A 19,858-nucleotide genomic window follows, 5' to 3' on the forward strand; every position below is an offset into this window, starting at 1 on the left:
TGCTGAGAAGGATGCACTGCAGCTAGATGGGGGGCTTAGCTGTATCAACCTGCTTCAAGCTGCTTTTGCCTGCTAATTGGCTTCTACACTATTTTATCAAAAGTATTGGGACACCTGCTTTTACACGCTCATGAACTTTAATGGCATCCCAGTCTTAGTCCGTAGGGTTCAATATTGAGTTGGCCCACCCTTTGCAGCTATAACAGCTTCAACTCTTCTGGGAAGGCTGTCCACAAGGTTTAGGAGTGTGTCTATGGGAATGTTTGACCTTTCTTCCAGAAGCGCATTGGTGAGGTCAGGCATTGATGCTGGACAAGAAGGCCTGGCTCACAGCTTCTGCTCTAATTCATCCCAAAGGTGTTCTATCGGGTTGAGGTCAGGACTCCGTGCAGGCCAGTCAAGTTCCTTCACCTAAAAATCGCTCATCCTTTTTGGACTGTGCCTCGTGCACTGGTGCGCAGTCATGTTGGAACAGGAAGGGGCCATCCCCAAACTGTTTCCACAAAGTTTGGAGCATGAAATTGTCCAAAATGTCTTGGTATGCTGCCGCCTTAAGAGTTCCCTTCACTGGAACTAAGGGGCCAAACCTCACACCATAATCCCCCCTCCACCAAATGATTTGGACCAGTGCACACAGCAAGGTCCATAAAGACATGGATTAGTGAGTTTGGGGTGGAGGAACTTGATTGACCTGCACAGAGTCCTGACCTCAACCTGATAGAACACCTTTGGGATGAATAAGAGTAGAGACCTCAGAGCCAGGCCTTTTTGTCCAACATCAATGCCTGACCTCACAAATGTACTTCTGGAAGAATGGTCAAACATTCCCATGGACACACTCCGAAACCTTGTGGACAGCCTTCCCAGAGGAGTTGAAGCTGTTATAGCTGCAAAGGGTGGGCCAACTCAATATTGAACCCTACGGACTAAGACTGGGATGCCATTAAAGTTCATGTGTGTGTAAAGGCAGGCGTCACACTACTTTAGGTAATATAGTGTATGTGAACCTGGCCTTAGTCTAACATTTACATAATCCAAAACAAAGGTTAAGAGAGTCACTTCTAATTTATTAAAGCCAAACAATGCCCACACAGTTCACCTGGTTCCATGACAGCCCCAATGCTGTCACCCGTCACAGAAGCTTAGTAATAGGGTCACTCTACTTCACAACATACTACTATCTCTTCCCAGCAGATGCCCTGATCATCATTCTGTGGCTCTTCCGTTTTTTTGCCAAGAAGACTTGTCCTCTTTAGTCTTCTCCTGAGTCTAGGTGTCCAACAAAATTTTCTTCCACCACCAGACCCAAATACACCTGTTCTAAAAATATCCAAATGTTTTTGTTTTAAATCAGTGGTTGGAGGACTTGGGGTCCTTAAATTCCTGAACTTCCTATTAAAGTGATTTTCTCCCCAAGCACATATTTATACATCTATAAAAGATTGACGTTCAGTTTTAAGGTTCCGTATATCTGTGGAGCTGGGAGTATTCTGATAGACCCATAAATGTTTTTTTTATAAAGTTGTGCATGTAGCCCAGCAAATTCTTCCTGAGATGTTCCTGTAGGGCGCTGTGTTTTTCCTGTGTCTAGAAAACTTCTAAGAGGATTACCGACTAATACAGAAAGTTGATCTGTCTCTATGGAGACATTTGTTTTGGAAACAGAATTTGCAGACCTCTTGCAGGGTAAAAATATTAATGATGAAATTGTTACACCTAGACTATAAAGTCATGTCCGAGAGCTATTGATCAGAGAAAGTGTTGTGTAATTTACGGTGGCAGATGTACTATAATTTACCTTTTGTCCTCAGTTCTGGTACATAGTATTCTACTGCAGGAGAATCTCACTCCATTCCGATCATTGTTATCTAACATGTAATCATGACGTTAAAGCCCAGTTGATTGAACCCTTTTAATTTAATACTGTAATGCAGTCAGGGTACATATACAATAATGAATATGCCTCTTTTCACTTTTTTATCTGCTACATTAACTGCTTCAGCCCCGGAAGATTTTACCTCCTTCCTGACCAGAGCACTTTTTGCAATTCGGCTCTGCGTCGCTTTGAATGACAATTGCGCGATGTTGCACCCAAACAAAATTGACGTCCTTTTTTTCCCCACAAATAGAGCTTTCTTTTGGTGGTATTTGATCACCTCTGCGGTTTTTATTTTTTGCGCTATAAACAAAAAAAGCGTCAATTTTGAAAAAAAACGCATTATTTTTTACTTTTTGCTATAATAAATATCCCCAAAAATATATAAGAAAAAAAAATGTTTTTCCTCAGTTTAGGCCGATATGTATTCGTCTACATATTTTTGGTAAAAAAAAGCGCAATAAACGTATATTGATTGGTTTGCGCAAAAGTCTACAAAATAGGGGATAGTTTTATGGCATTTTTATTATATTTATATATATATATATTTTTTTACTAGTAATGGCGGCGGTCCCCGATTTTTATCAGGACTGCGACATTATGGTGGACCTCTCGGACACTTTTGACACATTTTTGGTACCATTGGCATTTATACAGCAATCAGTGCTATAAAAATGCACTGATTACTGTAAAAATCTATTTATCTATTTTAGTCACTTATATAGCGCCGTCAATTTACACAGCGCTTACATATACATTGTACATTCACATCAGTCCCTACCCTCAAGGAGCTTACAATCTAAGGTCCCTAACTCACATTCATACATACTAGGGACAATTTAGACAGGATCTAATTAACCTACCAGCATGTCTTTGGAGTGTGGGAGGAAACCGGAGTACCTGGAGGAAACCCACGCAGGCACAGGGAGAACATGCAAACTCCAGGCAGGTAGTGTCGTGGTTGGGATTCAAACCAGCGACCCTTCTTACTGCTAGGTGAAAGTGCTATCCACTACACCACTGTGCCGCCCACAGTGTCACTGGCATGGAAGGGGTTAACACTAAGGGGCGATCAAGGGGTTAACTGTGTTCCCTAATGTGTGTTCTAACTGAAGGGGGAGGGGAATGTGTAGGGGAGATGATAGATCGGTGTTCATACTCTGTAGGAACAGACAATCAGTCTCTTCTCCCCTCAGAGAACCGGAAACTGTGTGTTTACACACACAGTTCCCAGTTCTCGGTGTGCCACGAGCGATTGCGGGAGCCCGGAAGTGATCGCAACCGCCGGGCACTGGCTTCGGCTCCGTGGGCGAGCAGTGGGCGCACCCCTAGTGGCCACAGGGCGAAGTGACGTTACATAACGTCGTTTCGCCCAGCCGTGCCATTCTGCCGCAATAAAACTGTAGCGGCTGGTCGGCAATTGGTTAATCTGCAAAAAAAACATCCTGGCAGCACTAGGAGAGTCAGACTGCAGCTCTCACACACAAACAGCCCAGGTCTCCGACACGCCCCCTGAACACTGCTCCAATCAACATCCTTGCTCAGGAAGCAAGGGTGATGTTGATTAGAGCAGTGTTCAGTGGGGTGTGTCGAACTGAGTGTGGAACGGCTCTCCTAGTCTTGCCAGTACAGAGTATTTTAACCATGGCTTTATATTGTAAAGGGCTGCGCAAACTGTTGACACTATAAAAATCCTGTATAATATTAATAATAATGACTGCAGCATTAAAGTATAACGAAAGGCAAGATGTCTATTGAAATCGCTGCCAAAAGTGGCGCAGAATCTATTTTTGGGAATCGGCGCAGTGCCGCTAAGTCGGCGTCGCACCGTTTCGGACAGTGCCATTGCCGGCAATAGACTCCGATTTGGCATGCGATTTGACATGTCAGATCGGCCCGTTGTGAACAAGGGCTTAAAGATACATGTTTACTACAGTATACACAGCCTGAATGTATCACAGTAATAAATTAAAAAGATTAAACTGGGCTCCTATGAAAGAAACCTGGAGGCTGCCATTGCTGATTTCTTATTCTTGAAATACTTCTTGCCTGGCTGTTGTGTTGGCCCTCTGGCTTTAAATCTGAACTCAAGTAATAATCTTTATTGCTCCAACTTGGTACAATGTAAGTATGCATATCTCATACCTGACAGGTCACTGGGGAAACTGACAATTAATTTCAGAAATAGGTGCTACTACATCCATAGCCGTGATCTTCTGGAGCTTGTGTGATTGGTTTACCCTCTGCACATTACTCACATGGTATGGCTGGCTCAGTATTGCCACCATTCATGGAACACCTTGTGTTTTTTTCATTGAAGGCGTTCTCTAATTGGACAAGGTGAAGATGAAGTGCGGTGATGTCATGATAAATCAGGCTAAATGCAGGTCATAAGGAGGTCAATAGCAGGTCAAATGGGCCTGAATGATTCCAGAGGCCTTTCAAACAAATGTCAAATTGATGTCATCAGCACAGGCCCAAAGCCCATCAGCACAGGCCCTTAGATCTACCAAAAAATATATAGCTTTCAAGTATTTTGCTGGAGCATTGTCTGATTCGGACAGAGTTAAACCACACAACAGAAGTGGCTTGCACTATCAGGGGAGAAACAGAAGTTTCACCACAGTAAATGAGGAAGATCAAATCCTATGCTGGACAAAATGTATTTGCCTTGTACATCCCAGGCCTAGGCAATTGGCAGGTAGACTTCCTCAGCCTGAAGAGTCTGGAATCAGGGGGGTGGCCCCTACACCTGGAGGTGTTACAGGGGACCTGTGTCACAGGTGGTGGATGTGGGCTTTCTGGCTTCCAGGTTCAATCCTTAGCTTTAGCAATTTCAAGAGCAAGGTTTCTGCCATTTGTGTCTAGTTTTAGAGACTATTGGCTTCTCACTTCTTGATTAAGACCTTTATACAGGGGATCTGTCATGTAACTTTCCACATCCAATCTCCTTTGACTCTGTGGGGGCTAAACTTTGATCTCTCTGGCCTTCAGAAACCAATGTTTGAACCCTTTAAAGACATTCCTCTTTCTACTCTCAACAACAAGGTGGCCATCACCTCTGTGAGTTGAGTGTCTGAAATGGCAGCCTTATACTGCAAGGATCCCTTTCTGGTTGAACATAGGGACAAGATGGTATTGTGGTACAGGACATCCTTCTTGTTTAACTACTCCCATACAGGGCATTTTCACCCCCTTCCTGCCCAGGCCAATTTTCAGCTTTCAGCACTGTTGCACTTTGAATAACAATTGCGCGGTCATACTACACTGTACCCAAATGAAATTTTTATCATTTTTTCCCCACTAACAGAGCTTTCTTTTGGTGGTATTTGATCACCCCTGCATTTTTATTTCTGTGCTATAAACAAAACAAGAGTGACAAGTTTGAAAAAACACAATATTTTTTACTTTTACTTGTATCCAAATTTTTTTTTTTAAACATATTTTTTCCTCATTTTAGGCCGATACGTATTCTTCTACATATTTTTGGTAAAAAATATCGCAAGAAGCGTATATTTATTGGTTTGCGCAAAAGTGATAGCGTCTACAAAATAAGGGGATAGATTTATAGCATTTTTATTATTTTTTTTTTTTTTTTACTAGTAATGGTGGCGATCTGACAATTTTGACACATTTTTGGGACCATTCACATTTATACAGCGATCCGTGCTATAAAAATGCATTGATTACTGTATAAATGTGACTGGCAATGAAGGGGTTAACCAGGAGGGGGCGCTGTAGGGGTTATTGTGTTGCTAGGGAGTGATTCTAACTGTGGGGGGGAGGGGATTTACAAGGGGAGGAGATCAATCGGTGTTCCTATGTACAAGGAACCCACCATCGGTCTCCTCCCATCTGACAGGACGTGGATCTGTGTGTTTACACACACAGATCCACGGTCCTGCTTGGTTATCGGGCAATCGCGGGTGCCCGGCGGACATCGCGGCCGCTGGGCACGCGCACCGGGACCCGAGCGATGCGGCGGGCACGTGCGCCCCCTGGGCTGCCTGGAAGGCTGCGCTGTCATATGACGGCGGCCCAGAACAACAGCTGCACTGTCCCGCCGTGTGGGCGGGCAGCAAGTGGTTAAGGTAGTTTCTGTCTTAAATCCTCAGTTATTCATCCATCCTTATGTTTTGTTCCAGTTCTCCCAAAGGAAATTTTCCTTCAAAGTCTGGATATGGTTCAGGCTATTAGAATCTACTGCATGGGTGTCCAACCTGTGGCGCATGAAGGCCTCTTGAGCTCCTCTCTAGGGAAAGAGAGCCTTGACTGATGATGATTGGTTGGGACATGTGGGATGGGATTGGCCTGAGCTCAGGAAATTGTGTGCCCCAGGGAATTCGTTGGAAGAGCTGCCCACCCTCCTTTTTCCTATGGTATGGTATGTCACAGTTTGCTGCGGTTTTCTTGACCTTGCCAGCAGTTAAAGTTGCTGTAATGGGCTATGCCCTTGATGGAAAATTGGAAGTAGGCTTTCTGTCCAGCACTTATGGTAAGGACAGGCCCCACTTCCCTCTTTTGGTTAAGTGCTCACAGTACTACTAAGACTGGCACTGGTTAAATATGTTCACATGTTATGTGTTGGAATTTAGTAAAGCTGTGGCCTTGCCCTTTCCAACCTAATGGTTGTAAGTGTCTTATTTAATGGGGTAAAGGGCAAAGGTTGTGGGGGATTTGATCCCTTTGTGTTACGTTAATTGGGACCTAAGCCCATTGCGCCTCAGCAGTCATGCGGCCCAAGACGGTTATGAATACAGCCCAGCACAAAATCGTAAATTTACTTAATAATGTTGACTTTTTTTTTTTTCAAAAATGCGTTTACACTTAGCAAATTCATGCTGCGGAAGGAAAATGTGACAGTGTTTCCTTACTGGAATTTTATCATTATTATCTTCTCAAACAAAAATATTCCACTCTTTACAGTCACACCTTAGGCCCCTTTCATGCGGGCCACCCGATCGGGTCCGCTTGTCCATTTTTCAGGTAGACCCAATCGGACTCTCCATTTTCCTCTATAGGCAGTCATATGCAAACAGATTTGTGTCCGTTTAAACCCAGCTACCTCCGATCTGGTCCAGCAAAAACAAACAGAAGGGGATCTGTTCCCATCTGGCGGGATCAGATCAGAGGGCAGTCGGGTGTAGACGGACAGCCGACTGCCCATAGTGTAGAGCAGGCTAAGCATAAGCAGAGCGGACACAGACCTGTCATCCAGTGGCTCCGCTAAGCTCAGCAGGGGATCAGCAGACAGATACCCTGCTGTGCAAAACTGGATCCGGCCCGTGTAAAAGGGGCCCTATTCATGTCATCAGTTTTCGGCAGCATCTATATTTGTGAGCAACTATTTTCAAGGATGAAACACATGAAGGGTAAAATTATAACCAAAATGTGAGCACCTTGAGAATTCGTTGAGTATTGCTACTACATATATCCAACCAGATATTAAAGCGTTAGTTTATCAAAAACAGCGTCAAATATTGCACTAGTTTTATGTTGCCCTCTATTATTTTTATAATAAAAATATTACAAAAAAAGGTAAGTTTTATTATTCAGATAGATACATTACCTATATCAGTGATTGTTAACTTTTGATCTGCTCAACTTTTTCTGCTCGTCATCAGCTATCCTTATTGTTAGTGTATTTTGTGTGGCCCCAAGACAATTTCTCTTCTTCCAATGTGGCCCAGGAAGGTCAAAATGTTGGACATCCCTGATATACTGTATCTCTCTGCACTGCTTCTTTCAGAATGACTAATTCCCTTTAATTGTCATGGTAAGACCCATCACTTTTGCCTGTTGCTTGCTATCTGAGTTTATAGTACAAATGCACTTCAGTCCATGAGTCTCCACCTGGCAATATTTCAGGTGGACTGCCTGGCACATATGGACAGATGTTTTTATTCCATCAGAAGCAGAATGAAGGGTTAAAAAAGCGCAAGCTATTTCTTTTCCAATCAGATCCATCTGTAAACATTTTTATTCTCTCTTCCAAGGCTGCATTCACACATGATCGTGGGCGAAATTGCCGCGATACCACCCCACGATTTCAAATGGCTGCAAAACGCGGGACGCATTTGCGATGCCATCACTTCTAATGGCACCCAAATCACGGCGTGATTGTCAAGTGGTAAAATCGCACTCAATCGCAACACGCGCCACTTGTCGCTACAAAAGGAACACGAGCTTCTTTTGCAAGCCAGCATCGCGTCTTGCGATTTGCCTTGATTGCAGCACGATTTACCATGCAAGAATCGCGGCACGATTGGGATGCCATTAGAAGTAATGGCATCACAAACGCGTCCCGTGTTTTGCAGCCATTTGAAATCACGGGGGCCGAATCGCAGCAATTCCACCTGCGATCATGTGTGGGAAAACAGCCTAATAGTTATTTCAGTTCCATTCAGTCCATTCTGTTTTCATTCCTTTCATAGTGCTGGTTTTTATTATTTACTACTGTTATTGCTAACTGTCGAAAAAACTGAAAAAAGGTTACAAACTGAAAAAAATCAGACTAGGCATTTGTCATCTGCTTACCACTCTCTACAGTGTAAAATGACGGCAACCTGCAAGATCAAACCTGCAATGTGTTGTATTTTAAATACAAATAATAAATATAATAAATAAAAAAATAGAAAAAAAATAAGTGGAGCACATACAGTAACACAATTTTTTTATGTCAGTGAATATGTAATTAAATTAAATTAATAGACCTCCACTGCACTGCAATTACCTTCCTGCTTGCCAAAACACATCAAAACTGGCCTAAATACATGTGCCCACCCATATATATCCTTACGCCTATAGCGGCTTGCATGTCTGTAAAGAGGAAGGATTGCAAGATTAAAGGGATTAAGGGTTAACCAGGCCTTGGTGCAGACTTGGCACAGTTTCCATCTCTTGGCAAAGGATCAGACTTCTAACCTGCAAGCGTGGAAAAGGCAGATTTCAGGCTTAGGCTCTCTGCTGCCTTGTTTGGGCAAAGTATGCAAACAAGAGAAGTCTGCAGGATTTCATATGCTGCTTGTCACATAGGAGCTTTAATGTTTAAGTGGAAAGCTTGCAGCACATCTTCATGACAAACTCTCTTAAATATCGCCAGGGCATCTGGAGAAGAGTTATTGTCTCGTTGTCCTTCAGGCTCTTGAAGCATCAAATCTGATCTCACTTTCCACCTGCTGCCCGCCCCAGACTGTATTTTTTGGGGTAAGATGAGGTGATTGGCGTTCTGTCAGTCAAACTGAGATCACTGCATCTGCCAGACCTGAACACCTTTCCCTGATTCATCCTGTGTTTGGACACAGAGCATCTATGGTGAAGCATCTGCTCCATTTTCTGACTAGAAATGGGAATAATTGATAATTGATTGCAGCTATTTATGGCTGGTTATTGCACTGTTCTAAGGTGTACAGAGGAACACCTGGTGCAAAAAATCATCTCACCTACAGTAAAGGACTTTTTGAAACATTTGGTTAAGAAGAGCAGTGGTCTCCAAACTGCAGCCCTGGGGACTGATGCAACCCTTTACTTGCCTTTATCCGGCCCTTGAGGAATTCTTCCTGGCACTGACACCAAAAATGGGGCATTCCACTGACACCATTGATGGGGCACTTTTCTCCCCACTGACCCCAACTATTTCTCCCCCTAATACCAAAGATCGGGCATTGTTTACTCCCACTGGGCACAGTCTGGCCCCCCCTAAAGTCTGAAGTAAACCGGCCCTTTCTTTAGAAAGTTTTGAGACCCCTGGTTAAGAGCATCAAATACAGCAAATGCGTCTCAGAGCACAAAAAAAGCCTACCCCTTCCTTGGGGCTTACGTAAGTTAATAAAACACAACATAATGCCTTAAGGGACCCGTGTTGAGGCTTAATGAGGACTAGCATCTCCTGATGACAGTAAAGGTGGCCAGAGTAGTTTCAAAAAGTCCTTTAAGTGAGATGAGATTTTTTACCAGGTGCTCCTTTGTATACATCCAAGAATTTACCGTCTGGCTCCTATCAGAGAGGTAGCATGCCTAGGACCAGAACAGGGTCCACCTATACTATATTTTAATTGTGGATCTGCTTCTTTGAAGGAAAAAGAACTTTATGGTTTATTCATCAGAACAAATTTTCCCTTCTATCAGTCCAGTGCTATCATACACATAAGCAAGGCCTGAATATTTTTAAGTTTTTGGGTTGTGTAATTGGTTGTGCTCTATGAATCAGATGCCCTAATGCAATGAATGTGAATGCGTGGTAAAAAGTGAGTTAACGCACGTGCATTACCACAGAACACAAGTGTGTAAGTGGCCTTAATGACATTAAAGTGAACCAGACCAACCTGAAAATTTTCATACATAAGAATAGTACTGAATATAGGGCATGTTGTGGTGCCATGACACTTGTGCAGCCTCAAATTCTGTCAAGGCTGACATTAAGGCCAACCCCCTCCTTCCATGAAACCCCTCCTTTGTTATGCAAGCGTCACATGCCAGAACCTCATGGGCAGTAGACACTGTGGCATTTGACAGTGGACTGACAGGTGGCAAGCTTAAAAAAGGAACATCACCCCTTTGTTAATTTTTCTAAACACCCCTCTTACCTTATGTGTTGGGTTAGCTGAAATTAACATACTCAAATGCCCAGTGAATCCAATGCTGTACTTCTGGACTCCACTCTAAATATGCCTGGTCCTAAACCACTATCTTCTCTTCCACATCATCAGGAACCCAACTGTCTCTTCCGGGATTTGTGCAGCCGGCTCCTGCTGATGATCAGCAAGGTCTGTCCAACAACTTCTGTGTCCCTGCACCTGGGATATGTGATGGTGATATCACGGGAAGCTGTAGGAGCAGGAACTCTTCATTCTTGCCTAGGCAAGAATGGAGGCTAGGGAGCAGGGTGGAGTAACAAAAAACAAAATGAATAAATAAAGGCTTTTTTTTTTTGTTTTTTAATCTGGTGGGCAGAAGAACAATGGGTCAAGGTTTGTTTTTTTGTGTTAAGTTCCAAGCAATGAAAGATCTAGATCTCAGTTTGGCAGAAGCTGAGGCTTCATGTAAAACCTTGGCCTAGGATCCAAGAAGGCTTTGCAGGAGCGGTTGGCTCAATTTGAAGCTGACACTGCATTTTAGTACTGCTTTTATTTTAGAAACATTTTAGGCCAGGTCAGGTTCACATTATGAATACAGAAGTGAAATGAACAGTATCTCTTTTTTTATATATATATATCTGCTTGGACCCCATCTGTAAGGTGCCCATAGTTATACAAGGGAGCTCTGATGTACAGGCACGAACCAACAGTTTGAAGGCTTTCTACCGGTCAACTATAACCTAAATCAACATTCAGCTCACCTGAATGCTGGTTGATGATATTGAAGTACCAAAAGACTGTTTCCAAAGCCAGTGTATCTTAAACAGAGGTTTTCAGAGATGTCCAGTTAATTTGTCCTCCTGAGTGCTGTCATCCAGGGGTGTAAAACAAAGAAAAGAGGGCACACCAGCCTTGCGCATTACCTAAGTGGTTTCTTTAATAATACGATAAAAAGATGTATACTCACAAACAACTCGGTGGTAAAAGAGGAAAATGGATGGCCTCTAGAAATCATAACCATGAATATAAAAATACAAATTGTATCATCATCCAAAATTTAGTGGAATAGAATTTTGGGAACCTGGTCTCCAACCAAGGTTCACCAGGGGTGAGGGAGCAAAAGAACTATCTTGGTACAGTGTGAGAAAAGTATAGATAGGACATAAAGACAGTCATAAAAAATACAAAAATGTATTAGTACTTCGACTTGTTTCGACTAGTTTTTTATGACTGTCTTTATTTCTATCTATACTTTTCTCACACTGTACCGAGATAGTCCTTTTGCTTCCTTGCCCCTGGTGAACTTTGGTTGAGGACCACCAGGTTCCCAAAATTCTATTCAACTCGGTGGTAAAAGCATATCAGAGTCCACAGTACTGTATATACAAAGCAACTAGATCACCAAAACTAGACCCAGCAAGTAGGAGGATCTTCCAGATGGCTGATGCGTTTCAAGAGGAGATCCCCTCTTCCTCAGAGCCAATGTGAGATGTTGCATCGACAGTTGCAGGAGACTGTCAATACAACATCTGAGTTTGACTCTGAGGAAGAGAGGATCTTCCCTCGAAACATGCCAGCCATCTGGAAGGTCCTCCGGCTTGCTGGGACTAGTCTCAGTGACCTGGTTGCTTTGTATATATTGTGGACTCTGATATGGTTTTACCACTGAGTTGTTTGTGAGTAAACATCTTTTTATTGTATTTTTAAAGATACCATTTACGTAATGCCTAAGGCTGGTGCGCCCTCTTTTCTTAGTTTTACAGTGCTTCGACTAGGTTCTCCCCTGACCCTTGGGGGGGGGGGGGGCAGCAAAGCCTGTACCATTATTGGCATTATCAAGGTGATCCATCCACCACCATTGCACCATTCTTGAGCGCAGGAGATTGTCCTTTTTTCTGACCCGGGGGTGTCTGTTGTTGCTGTAGACATGATGCTGTCATTGTATTTAGCTAAAATCAGCTGGATCATTCATAATTCAACAGTGAATATGCAATACAACCACACATGGCAAAAACAGGATTTGATGACAACATGAAGCTCAAATATCAGTCATCTTTTTAAAATTCTGCTTTTTAGATTTCACCATATTTCACCATATCCAGCATTTAATGTTCTTTTTTTAATCATTTTTTTCTTTTACCCGGCGCCCCAGACAAATGTTCCATAATGAATATAATATGTTTGACCCCCATGTGACTTCTTAATTTTAAATTTTCAGTTGCAAATTTCACATTTCCAAACGGCACCACAGTTAAAAGATTATTTCAATCTGTGATGAAAACCCATGTTATATATAGAGCTGCACATATAAACAATCCTCTGCATTCGTGTCAGGGATCAGCCACAAAACCAACACGAGAAAAGTTTCTGCTTCAATTAATACTTTGCAGTTCTGCCCTCTTCACCGTACACAAAGCTATAGAGGCTTATGTTACTCTGCTAATGGCCTGGAACATACAGTAAGAATTTCCATTCCTATGCTAGACTTTTTGCTCATTTAACGGGATTTTCCTGCTTTGTAAGCAGAGCGGTCCGTTTGCCCATGTCATCTTCTTAAAAGTGCTTTGCACTGAAATGTGAACATTTTGTATTTTAATGCCCCGTACACACGGTCGGATTTTCCAACGGGAAATGTTCGATGGGAGCTTGTTGTCGTAAATTCCGACCGTGTGTAGGCTCCATCGGACATTTTCCGTCGGAACTTCCGACAAACAAAATTTGAGATCTCGATCTCAAATTTTCCGACAACAAAATCCGTTCTCGTAAATTCCGATCGTGTGTACACAAAGTTCCACGCATGCTCGGAATCAAGCAGAAGAGCCGCACTGGCTATTGAACTTCATTTTTCACAGCTCGTCGTACGTGTTGTACGTCACCGCGTTCTTAACGTTCGGAATTTCCGTCAAGATTTGTGTGACCGTGTGTATGCAAGACAAGTTTAAGCCAACATCCGTCAGAAAAAGAACATGGATTTTGTTGTCGGAATCTGCAATCGTGTGTACGGGGCATAAGTGTATGCCACGGCAACATAAAACGAAAAAAAAAAAATTGGATTCACACATTAGCAATCCTTTGTAGTGTCAACACACATTACATTGCACTTGATTATATGTTGCGTAAAAGATTAACCCAGGAAAAGTGAAAATTCCCTCTTGCACTGGGGCTGCTCCGAACTGCAAAGGGTTGAATACTCATTTATATACTTACCAAAGTCTCCACTCCCCCAGTAGACCATGCTCCCTTATACTTCAGCATTGGACTGCCCCTTGGCGTTCTCACATCCAATGCCTTATACACTCACTTTATTAGGTACACCTTGTTAGTACCGGGTTGAACCCCCTTTTGCTTTCAGAACTGCCTTCATTCTTAGTGGCATAAATTCAACAAAGTGTTGGAAACATTCCTCAGAGATTTTGGTCCATAGTGACATGATAACATCACACAGTTGCTGCAGGTTTGTCGGCTGCACATCCATGATGTTAATCTCCAATTCCTCCAGATCCCAAAGGTGCTCTATTGGATTGAGATCTGGTGAGTGTGGAGGCCATTGGAGTGCAGTGATCTCATTGTTGTGCTCAAGAAACCAGTGGTGAGATGATTTGAGCTTTGTGACATGGTGCATTATCCTGCTGGAAGGAGCCATCAGAAGATGAGTACACTGTAGTCATAAAGGGATGGACAATCCCCTATACTCAGATAGGCCATGGTACTAAGGGGCCCAAAGTGTGCCAAAAAAATACCCCCCACACCATTACACCATCACCACCAGCGTGAACTGTTGATACAAGGCAGGATGGATCCATGCTTTCATGTTGTTTACACCAAATTCTGACCCGACCATCTGAATGTCACAGCTGAAATTGAGACCTGACAATGTTTTTCCAATCTTCTATTGTCCAATTTTGGTGAGCCTGTGTGAATTGTAGCCTCAGTTTCCTGTTGTTAGCTGACAGGAGTGGCACCCGATGTGGTCTTCTGCTGCTGTAGCCCATCTGCTTCAAGGTTCGATGTGTTGTGCATTCAGAAATGGTATTCTGCATACCTTGGTTGTAGTAAGTGGTTATTTGAGTTACTGTTACCTTTCTATCATCTCGAACCAGTCTGCCCATTCTCCTCTGACATTAACAAGGCATTTTCGTCCACATAACTGCCGATCACTGGATATTTCTTTCTTTCAGGCCATTCTCTGTAAACCCGAGAGATGGTTGTGCATTAAAATCCCAGCAGATCAGCATTTTTTTAAATACTCAGACCAGCCTGTCTGGTACCAACAAACATGCCACGTTCAAAGTCACTTAAACACCCTTTCTTCCCTATTCTGATGCTCGGTTTGAACTTCAGCAAAAAGTCTTCACCACGTCTGCCCTAATGCATTGAGTTGCTGCCATGTGATTGGCTGATTAGCAATTTGTGTTACCAAGCAATTAAACAGGTGTACCTAATAAAGTGGTGAGTGTAGATCCTCCATTGGTATTGATGACACCAGAGCGCATCTGCTGGAGTATGGGGGAAAAGAGGCTGTAGGATTGGTCTTAAAAAGCAGAGGAGCCTTTGAGAACGAAGGATTGGGTAAGTAAGGGCTCATTGACATAAGTGAATAACATAGCCGTTCCTCTTCAAAGTGGTTTGTGGTAGAATGTTTTTCAGAAGGCATCCCACAAAATGCCATTCCACCATGAATTGCAGTGCGGTTGTGGTGCGGCCCCATTCACTCAACCTAAACAAACATTCAGCCCTTGCAGTGGGGGGGGGGGGGGCACTGCATGGCAGAAGTTTTGCTTTCTTTGTGGCAGTCAATTGATAAAGAATGGGCATGGGCTGCCAACACTCTGCATTAGGCAAAAATACACAAATGACCGTTTGTTAACAATGCAGCCATGCATTGTGCATTGCCCTCTACTGTACAATGAATTAGTGTGGTATTTACAGTAAATGGCAACGCAACACACCACATATAGAGCAGACATTACCACAATTGTGAATAATTCTAGCACATCTGTGCAATAAATGTGCATTCTCCCATGTTTATTCCATTACAGATTCTGCAAATAGAGAAAAACATGTTGATGCAGCTTTTTTAGAAATTTGAAGATGTATTTGGAATTTTTAAGGTGCAAAATTGTAACAAAATCGTTTATAAAAGGTAAAAATTTATTAGAACATTAAAAACAGACATACAAAGGGTAAGCATTGATATTACAGTACTAATATAAGTGCTGACTGATTTCATCTCTACATGTTCCGCCTTGGTAATTGGCTTCTTCAGGAGAATTTATTGATGTCTGGCACAGTGAGCACTAGAAGTAGAAAGAATTTTTAGAAAGATAGGACAATCAATAGTCACTGTTGATTGTCCTATCTTTCTAAAAATTCTTTCTACTTCTAGTGCTCACTTTGCCAGACATCAATAAATTCCCCTGAAGAAGCCAATTACCAAGGCGAAACATGTAGAGATGAAATCAGTCAGCACTTATATTAGTACTGTAATATCAATGCGTACCCTTTGTATGTCTGTTTTTAATGTTCTAATACATTTCTACCTTTTATAAACGAATTTGTTATAATTTTGCACCTTAACAATCCCAAATACATCTTCAAATTTCTAAATTATCTTTCAAGGCATGTTGTGCTTTATTTTTATTAGATGATAAGCAAAATACTTTCTCTCATGTTGATGCAGCTAACAACACACTGCACAATTCTCCTTTTTAGGTAGGAAGTAATCATTATAAATGCTTTAAATGTGTTTTTTTCTCTCTCTCTCCTGAGGGGCCTACATAGTGGTCCATCTAGCTGTGATAAGCATACTGGCTGGTATGTCCATGCCATCACTTAACCATCATATATCACTCCCCTTCCTATACTTAAGATTTATGTTCAAGCAATTAATTCTGGCATTCTTAAATGCATCTAATATGGCAGAACTGCAAGAGGCTGTGCATTAAATACTCCTCTTAATTAATGTAGGAGCACAGCTTTAAATCAGTCACCTTTCTGTTATGCCAGCATTAAGGTTTTAAGCCCCTTATATCTTCGCCTAATGCTAAATCTTCTCTGCCTTCCAGATGACAGATCGACGGTGCTATTGACTGATGCCGACTTTGGCGAGTCATCAAAACAGAAGTCATTAACTGTGACTCACACGGTGCATTACCAGTCTGTCTCGCAGGCTACGGGGCCCTTGGTGGACGTTTCTGATGCTCGCCCTGGAACAAGTGAGTGTACATTTAATAATGTTTAAAAGTTTTTTTTTATTCTCTGTTTTTACTCATTTTAAAGGATCCATCAACCTAAAAGGAACTTATCGTTCTAAGATAAAATATGTTTCCTCTTCAACTCAATAAAATATATGTTCTTTATTTTTAAAGGGGTTGTAAAGTTTTTTTTTTTGTTTTTTTTAATAAAAATAACAAACATGTTATACTCGCCTACTCTGTGCAAGGGTTTAGCACAGAGCAGCCCCGATCCTCCTCTTCTGGGGTGCCCTGCCAGTGATCCTGGTTTCTCCTTTTCGTCGGGTGCCCCCACGGAAAGCTGCTTACCATGGGGGAAACCGTGCGGGGTCACTCCCGAGTCCTGCTGCTGCATCCACTGACACAGACAGTTCCCGTGTCACTGGATTTGAGTGACAGCAGTGGGAGCCAATGGCTCCTGCTGTTATCAATCTGTCCAATGAGGAGAGAGACATCAGCTGGAGCTGCTGGGCTCGTGCACATCACTGGATCGAAACGGGCTCAGGTAAGAAAAAGGGGGGCGGGGGGGCGGTCTGGGGGCAGCTGCAGCAAAGAAGGTTTTTCACCTTAATACATAGAATGTCCAATGAGGAGAAAGACAGAGACTGGAGCCACTGGGCTCGTGCACATCGCTGGATTGGATCAGGCTCAGGTAAGAAAAAGGGGGGGGGTCTGGGGGAAGCTGCAGCAAATAAGGTTTTTCCCCTTGATGCGGTGGCGACTAATGCACAATTTTCTTGGTGGGCGGCCCCAGCCACCCCCCCCAGGCAGCCGCCAAACCACCCCCAGCGCTAGCTCGATCACTGTTTAACCCCCTCGTCGCTCGATCACTGCATCTCTCGTCCGTCGCCCGCCAGGCCCCCCGCCAGCCCAGCACTTACCCCATCCAGCCCTGCGTCTCCTCCTGAGTCCCGGCGGTTGCTTCTCCTCCCGGCCTGTCAAGACTTGGGGCTCGTTGCCAATGGGGTCTTAGGTCTAGCTGCCCAATTGTGTCGCAGCACCCACTTCCTGATTGTCCGGGAGGAGAAACAGGAAGACATTAGCAAATATTAATTCACTAATGTCACACAACTGGGTGGGCTCCAAGCACAGTGCTCTGCGCCCCGATCCCACCCATTTTGAAGCCAATTAGAGCCTCAAATCATGTGCTTTGAAAAAAAAAAAACCCAAAAAATTGGAATCCATGTGTCCGGCTCCCTGCATGTAGATTAGGGGTCGGGCACATGGCCACTGCCTTGATGCATAGAATGCATTAAGGTGAAAAACCTTGAGACTTTACAATCACTTTTAATGTCATTTTAAAAAATGTACTTATATTTATTTTCAACGAACGCCAAAACTTATATCACCAGCACATCATTGATCTTTAATATAACGTCCAACAATTTATTACAGGAAACACATCACAGCAGTAAATTGCAAAGCTTCAGAGCCATGCAGAACCCCTTCATCAGGCGTCACATGGGGTCCTGCATGGTCCCGAAACATCAACATTTACTGCTGTGATGTGATTGCTTTAATACATTTTTACATGCTATGTTGAAGATCCATGGTGTGCTGCCAATATATGTTTTGACTTGTGTTGATACCAGTTTCCAGCTGGTAGTTGCTACAGCACCCACTTGCTTCAAGCCATCTCCAGTAACATTTACAATGGAAATGTTCTGTTTACTTTCAACAAACATCCTGGATCTCCCTCCTTCCCTTGACTCTCCTACTCAAATTCTAAAAGTGTATTTTTAGTGGCTATAGTCATAAAGGGTTTAGAACCTATACCAGTTTTTTACTGTTATGACCATGCTGGAGAGAGTCAAGTTCGTTATTTGTTCTAGTGGCCATCAGCCCCAAAACCAAAACAATGAGGGCAAATCTAAAATTTGTCAGAAGAGGTATAGAAGGGGAGTCTCTCAAAAGGGAGACTTGTTCTGGTGACAGCTGTCAAAGGCAAAATTTCCCCTCACTTTCGTGAGGTTTCCTCTCACTTCCTGTTGTTTCTCTGAGATTGGAAGTGATAGGAGACATCTACCCAGTCAAACTATTGGGTAGGTGCAGCATGGTGTGGTAGGCAGTAAGCACACAGAGTCCCAATTTGCGAAGAACGATGTATTGGAACAGCAGGTTAACAGCACAAACCGGCCCGGGGAGGAGGCTCACCCGTCCGGTGCCATCTACAACTGTGCAGTGGAGAGACAGCGGAAGACTCAGGGATGCTGACAGCATCTGCCATGAGGAGTAATTTTTTTTTCCATCACGAGGTGGAGGGAAATCGGGTGGACATGTAACATACAGTGGGGCAAATAAGTATTGAACGTCGTCACCATTTTTCTAGGTAAATCTATTTATAAAGGTACTGTTGACATGAAATTTTCACCACATGTAGGTAACAACCCATGCAATCCATACATACAAAGAAACCAAACCAAATAAGTTCAGAAATAAGGTTATGTGTAATAAAATGGAATGACACAGGGAAAAGGTATTGAACACGTGAAGAAAGGGAGGGGCAAAAGGCATGGAAAGCCAAGACACCAGCTGAAATCTATCAGTAATTAAAAAGTAATCCTGTCCCTTGTCAGTGGAAATTAATATCAGCTGGTTCAGTCTCAACTGATGGCCTATAAAAAGGTGTCTCATTACCACAAGGTGTCACACAAGAAACATCTCATGATGAGTAAAAGCAAAGAGCTCTCTCAAGGCCTTCACAACCTTATTGTTGCAAAACATACTGATAACATTGGTTACAGAAGGATTTCTAAACTTCTGAATGTTCCAGGGAGCACTGTTGGGGCCATAACCTGGAAGTGGAAATGAACATAATTTCACCATAAACTGGCCACGACCAAGTGCTCCTCGCAGGATTTCTGACAGAGGTGTGAAAAGAAATATCAGAAGAGTTGTCCAAGAGCCAAGGACCACTTGTGGAGAGCTTCAGAAAGATCTGGAATTAGCAGATACAATTGTTTCAAAGACAACAATAAGTAATGCACTCAACCGCCATGGTCTGTATGCACGTTCACCACGCAAGACTTCATTGCTGAAGAAAAAGCATGTTGAAGCTCGTTTAAAGTTTGCTGCACAACATTTAGACAAGCCTGTGAAATAATGGGAGAATATAGCCTGTTCAGATGAGACCAAAATTGAACTCTTTGGAAGCCATAATACACACTATGTTT

At 42.9% G+C, this 19,858-nt stretch overlaps 1 protein-coding gene across 4 annotated transcripts in view; it reads left to right on the forward strand.

Annotated features, from left to right (window-relative positions):
- Positions 1 to 19,858, forward strand: part of DSCAM (DS cell adhesion molecule) — a 726,986-nt gene that overhangs the window by 647,609 nt on the left and 59,519 nt on the right. For all 4 annotated transcript variants that reach the window (XM_073617225.1, XM_073617227.1, XM_073617226.1 and 1 more), the window contains one exon: positions 16,518 to 16,667. In XM_073617225.1, the coding sequence (XP_073473326.1) occupies positions 16,518 to 16,667 (150 nt within the window). The remainder of the gene's footprint in view (positions 1 to 16,517; positions 16,668 to 19,858) is intronic.

Source organism: Aquarana catesbeiana, linkage group LG02 (genome assembly GCF_042186555.1).
Source record: "Aquarana catesbeiana isolate 2022-GZ linkage group LG02, ASM4218655v1, whole genome shotgun sequence".
Taxonomy (NCBI): Eukaryota; Metazoa; Chordata; class Amphibia; order Anura; family Ranidae; genus Aquarana; species Aquarana catesbeiana.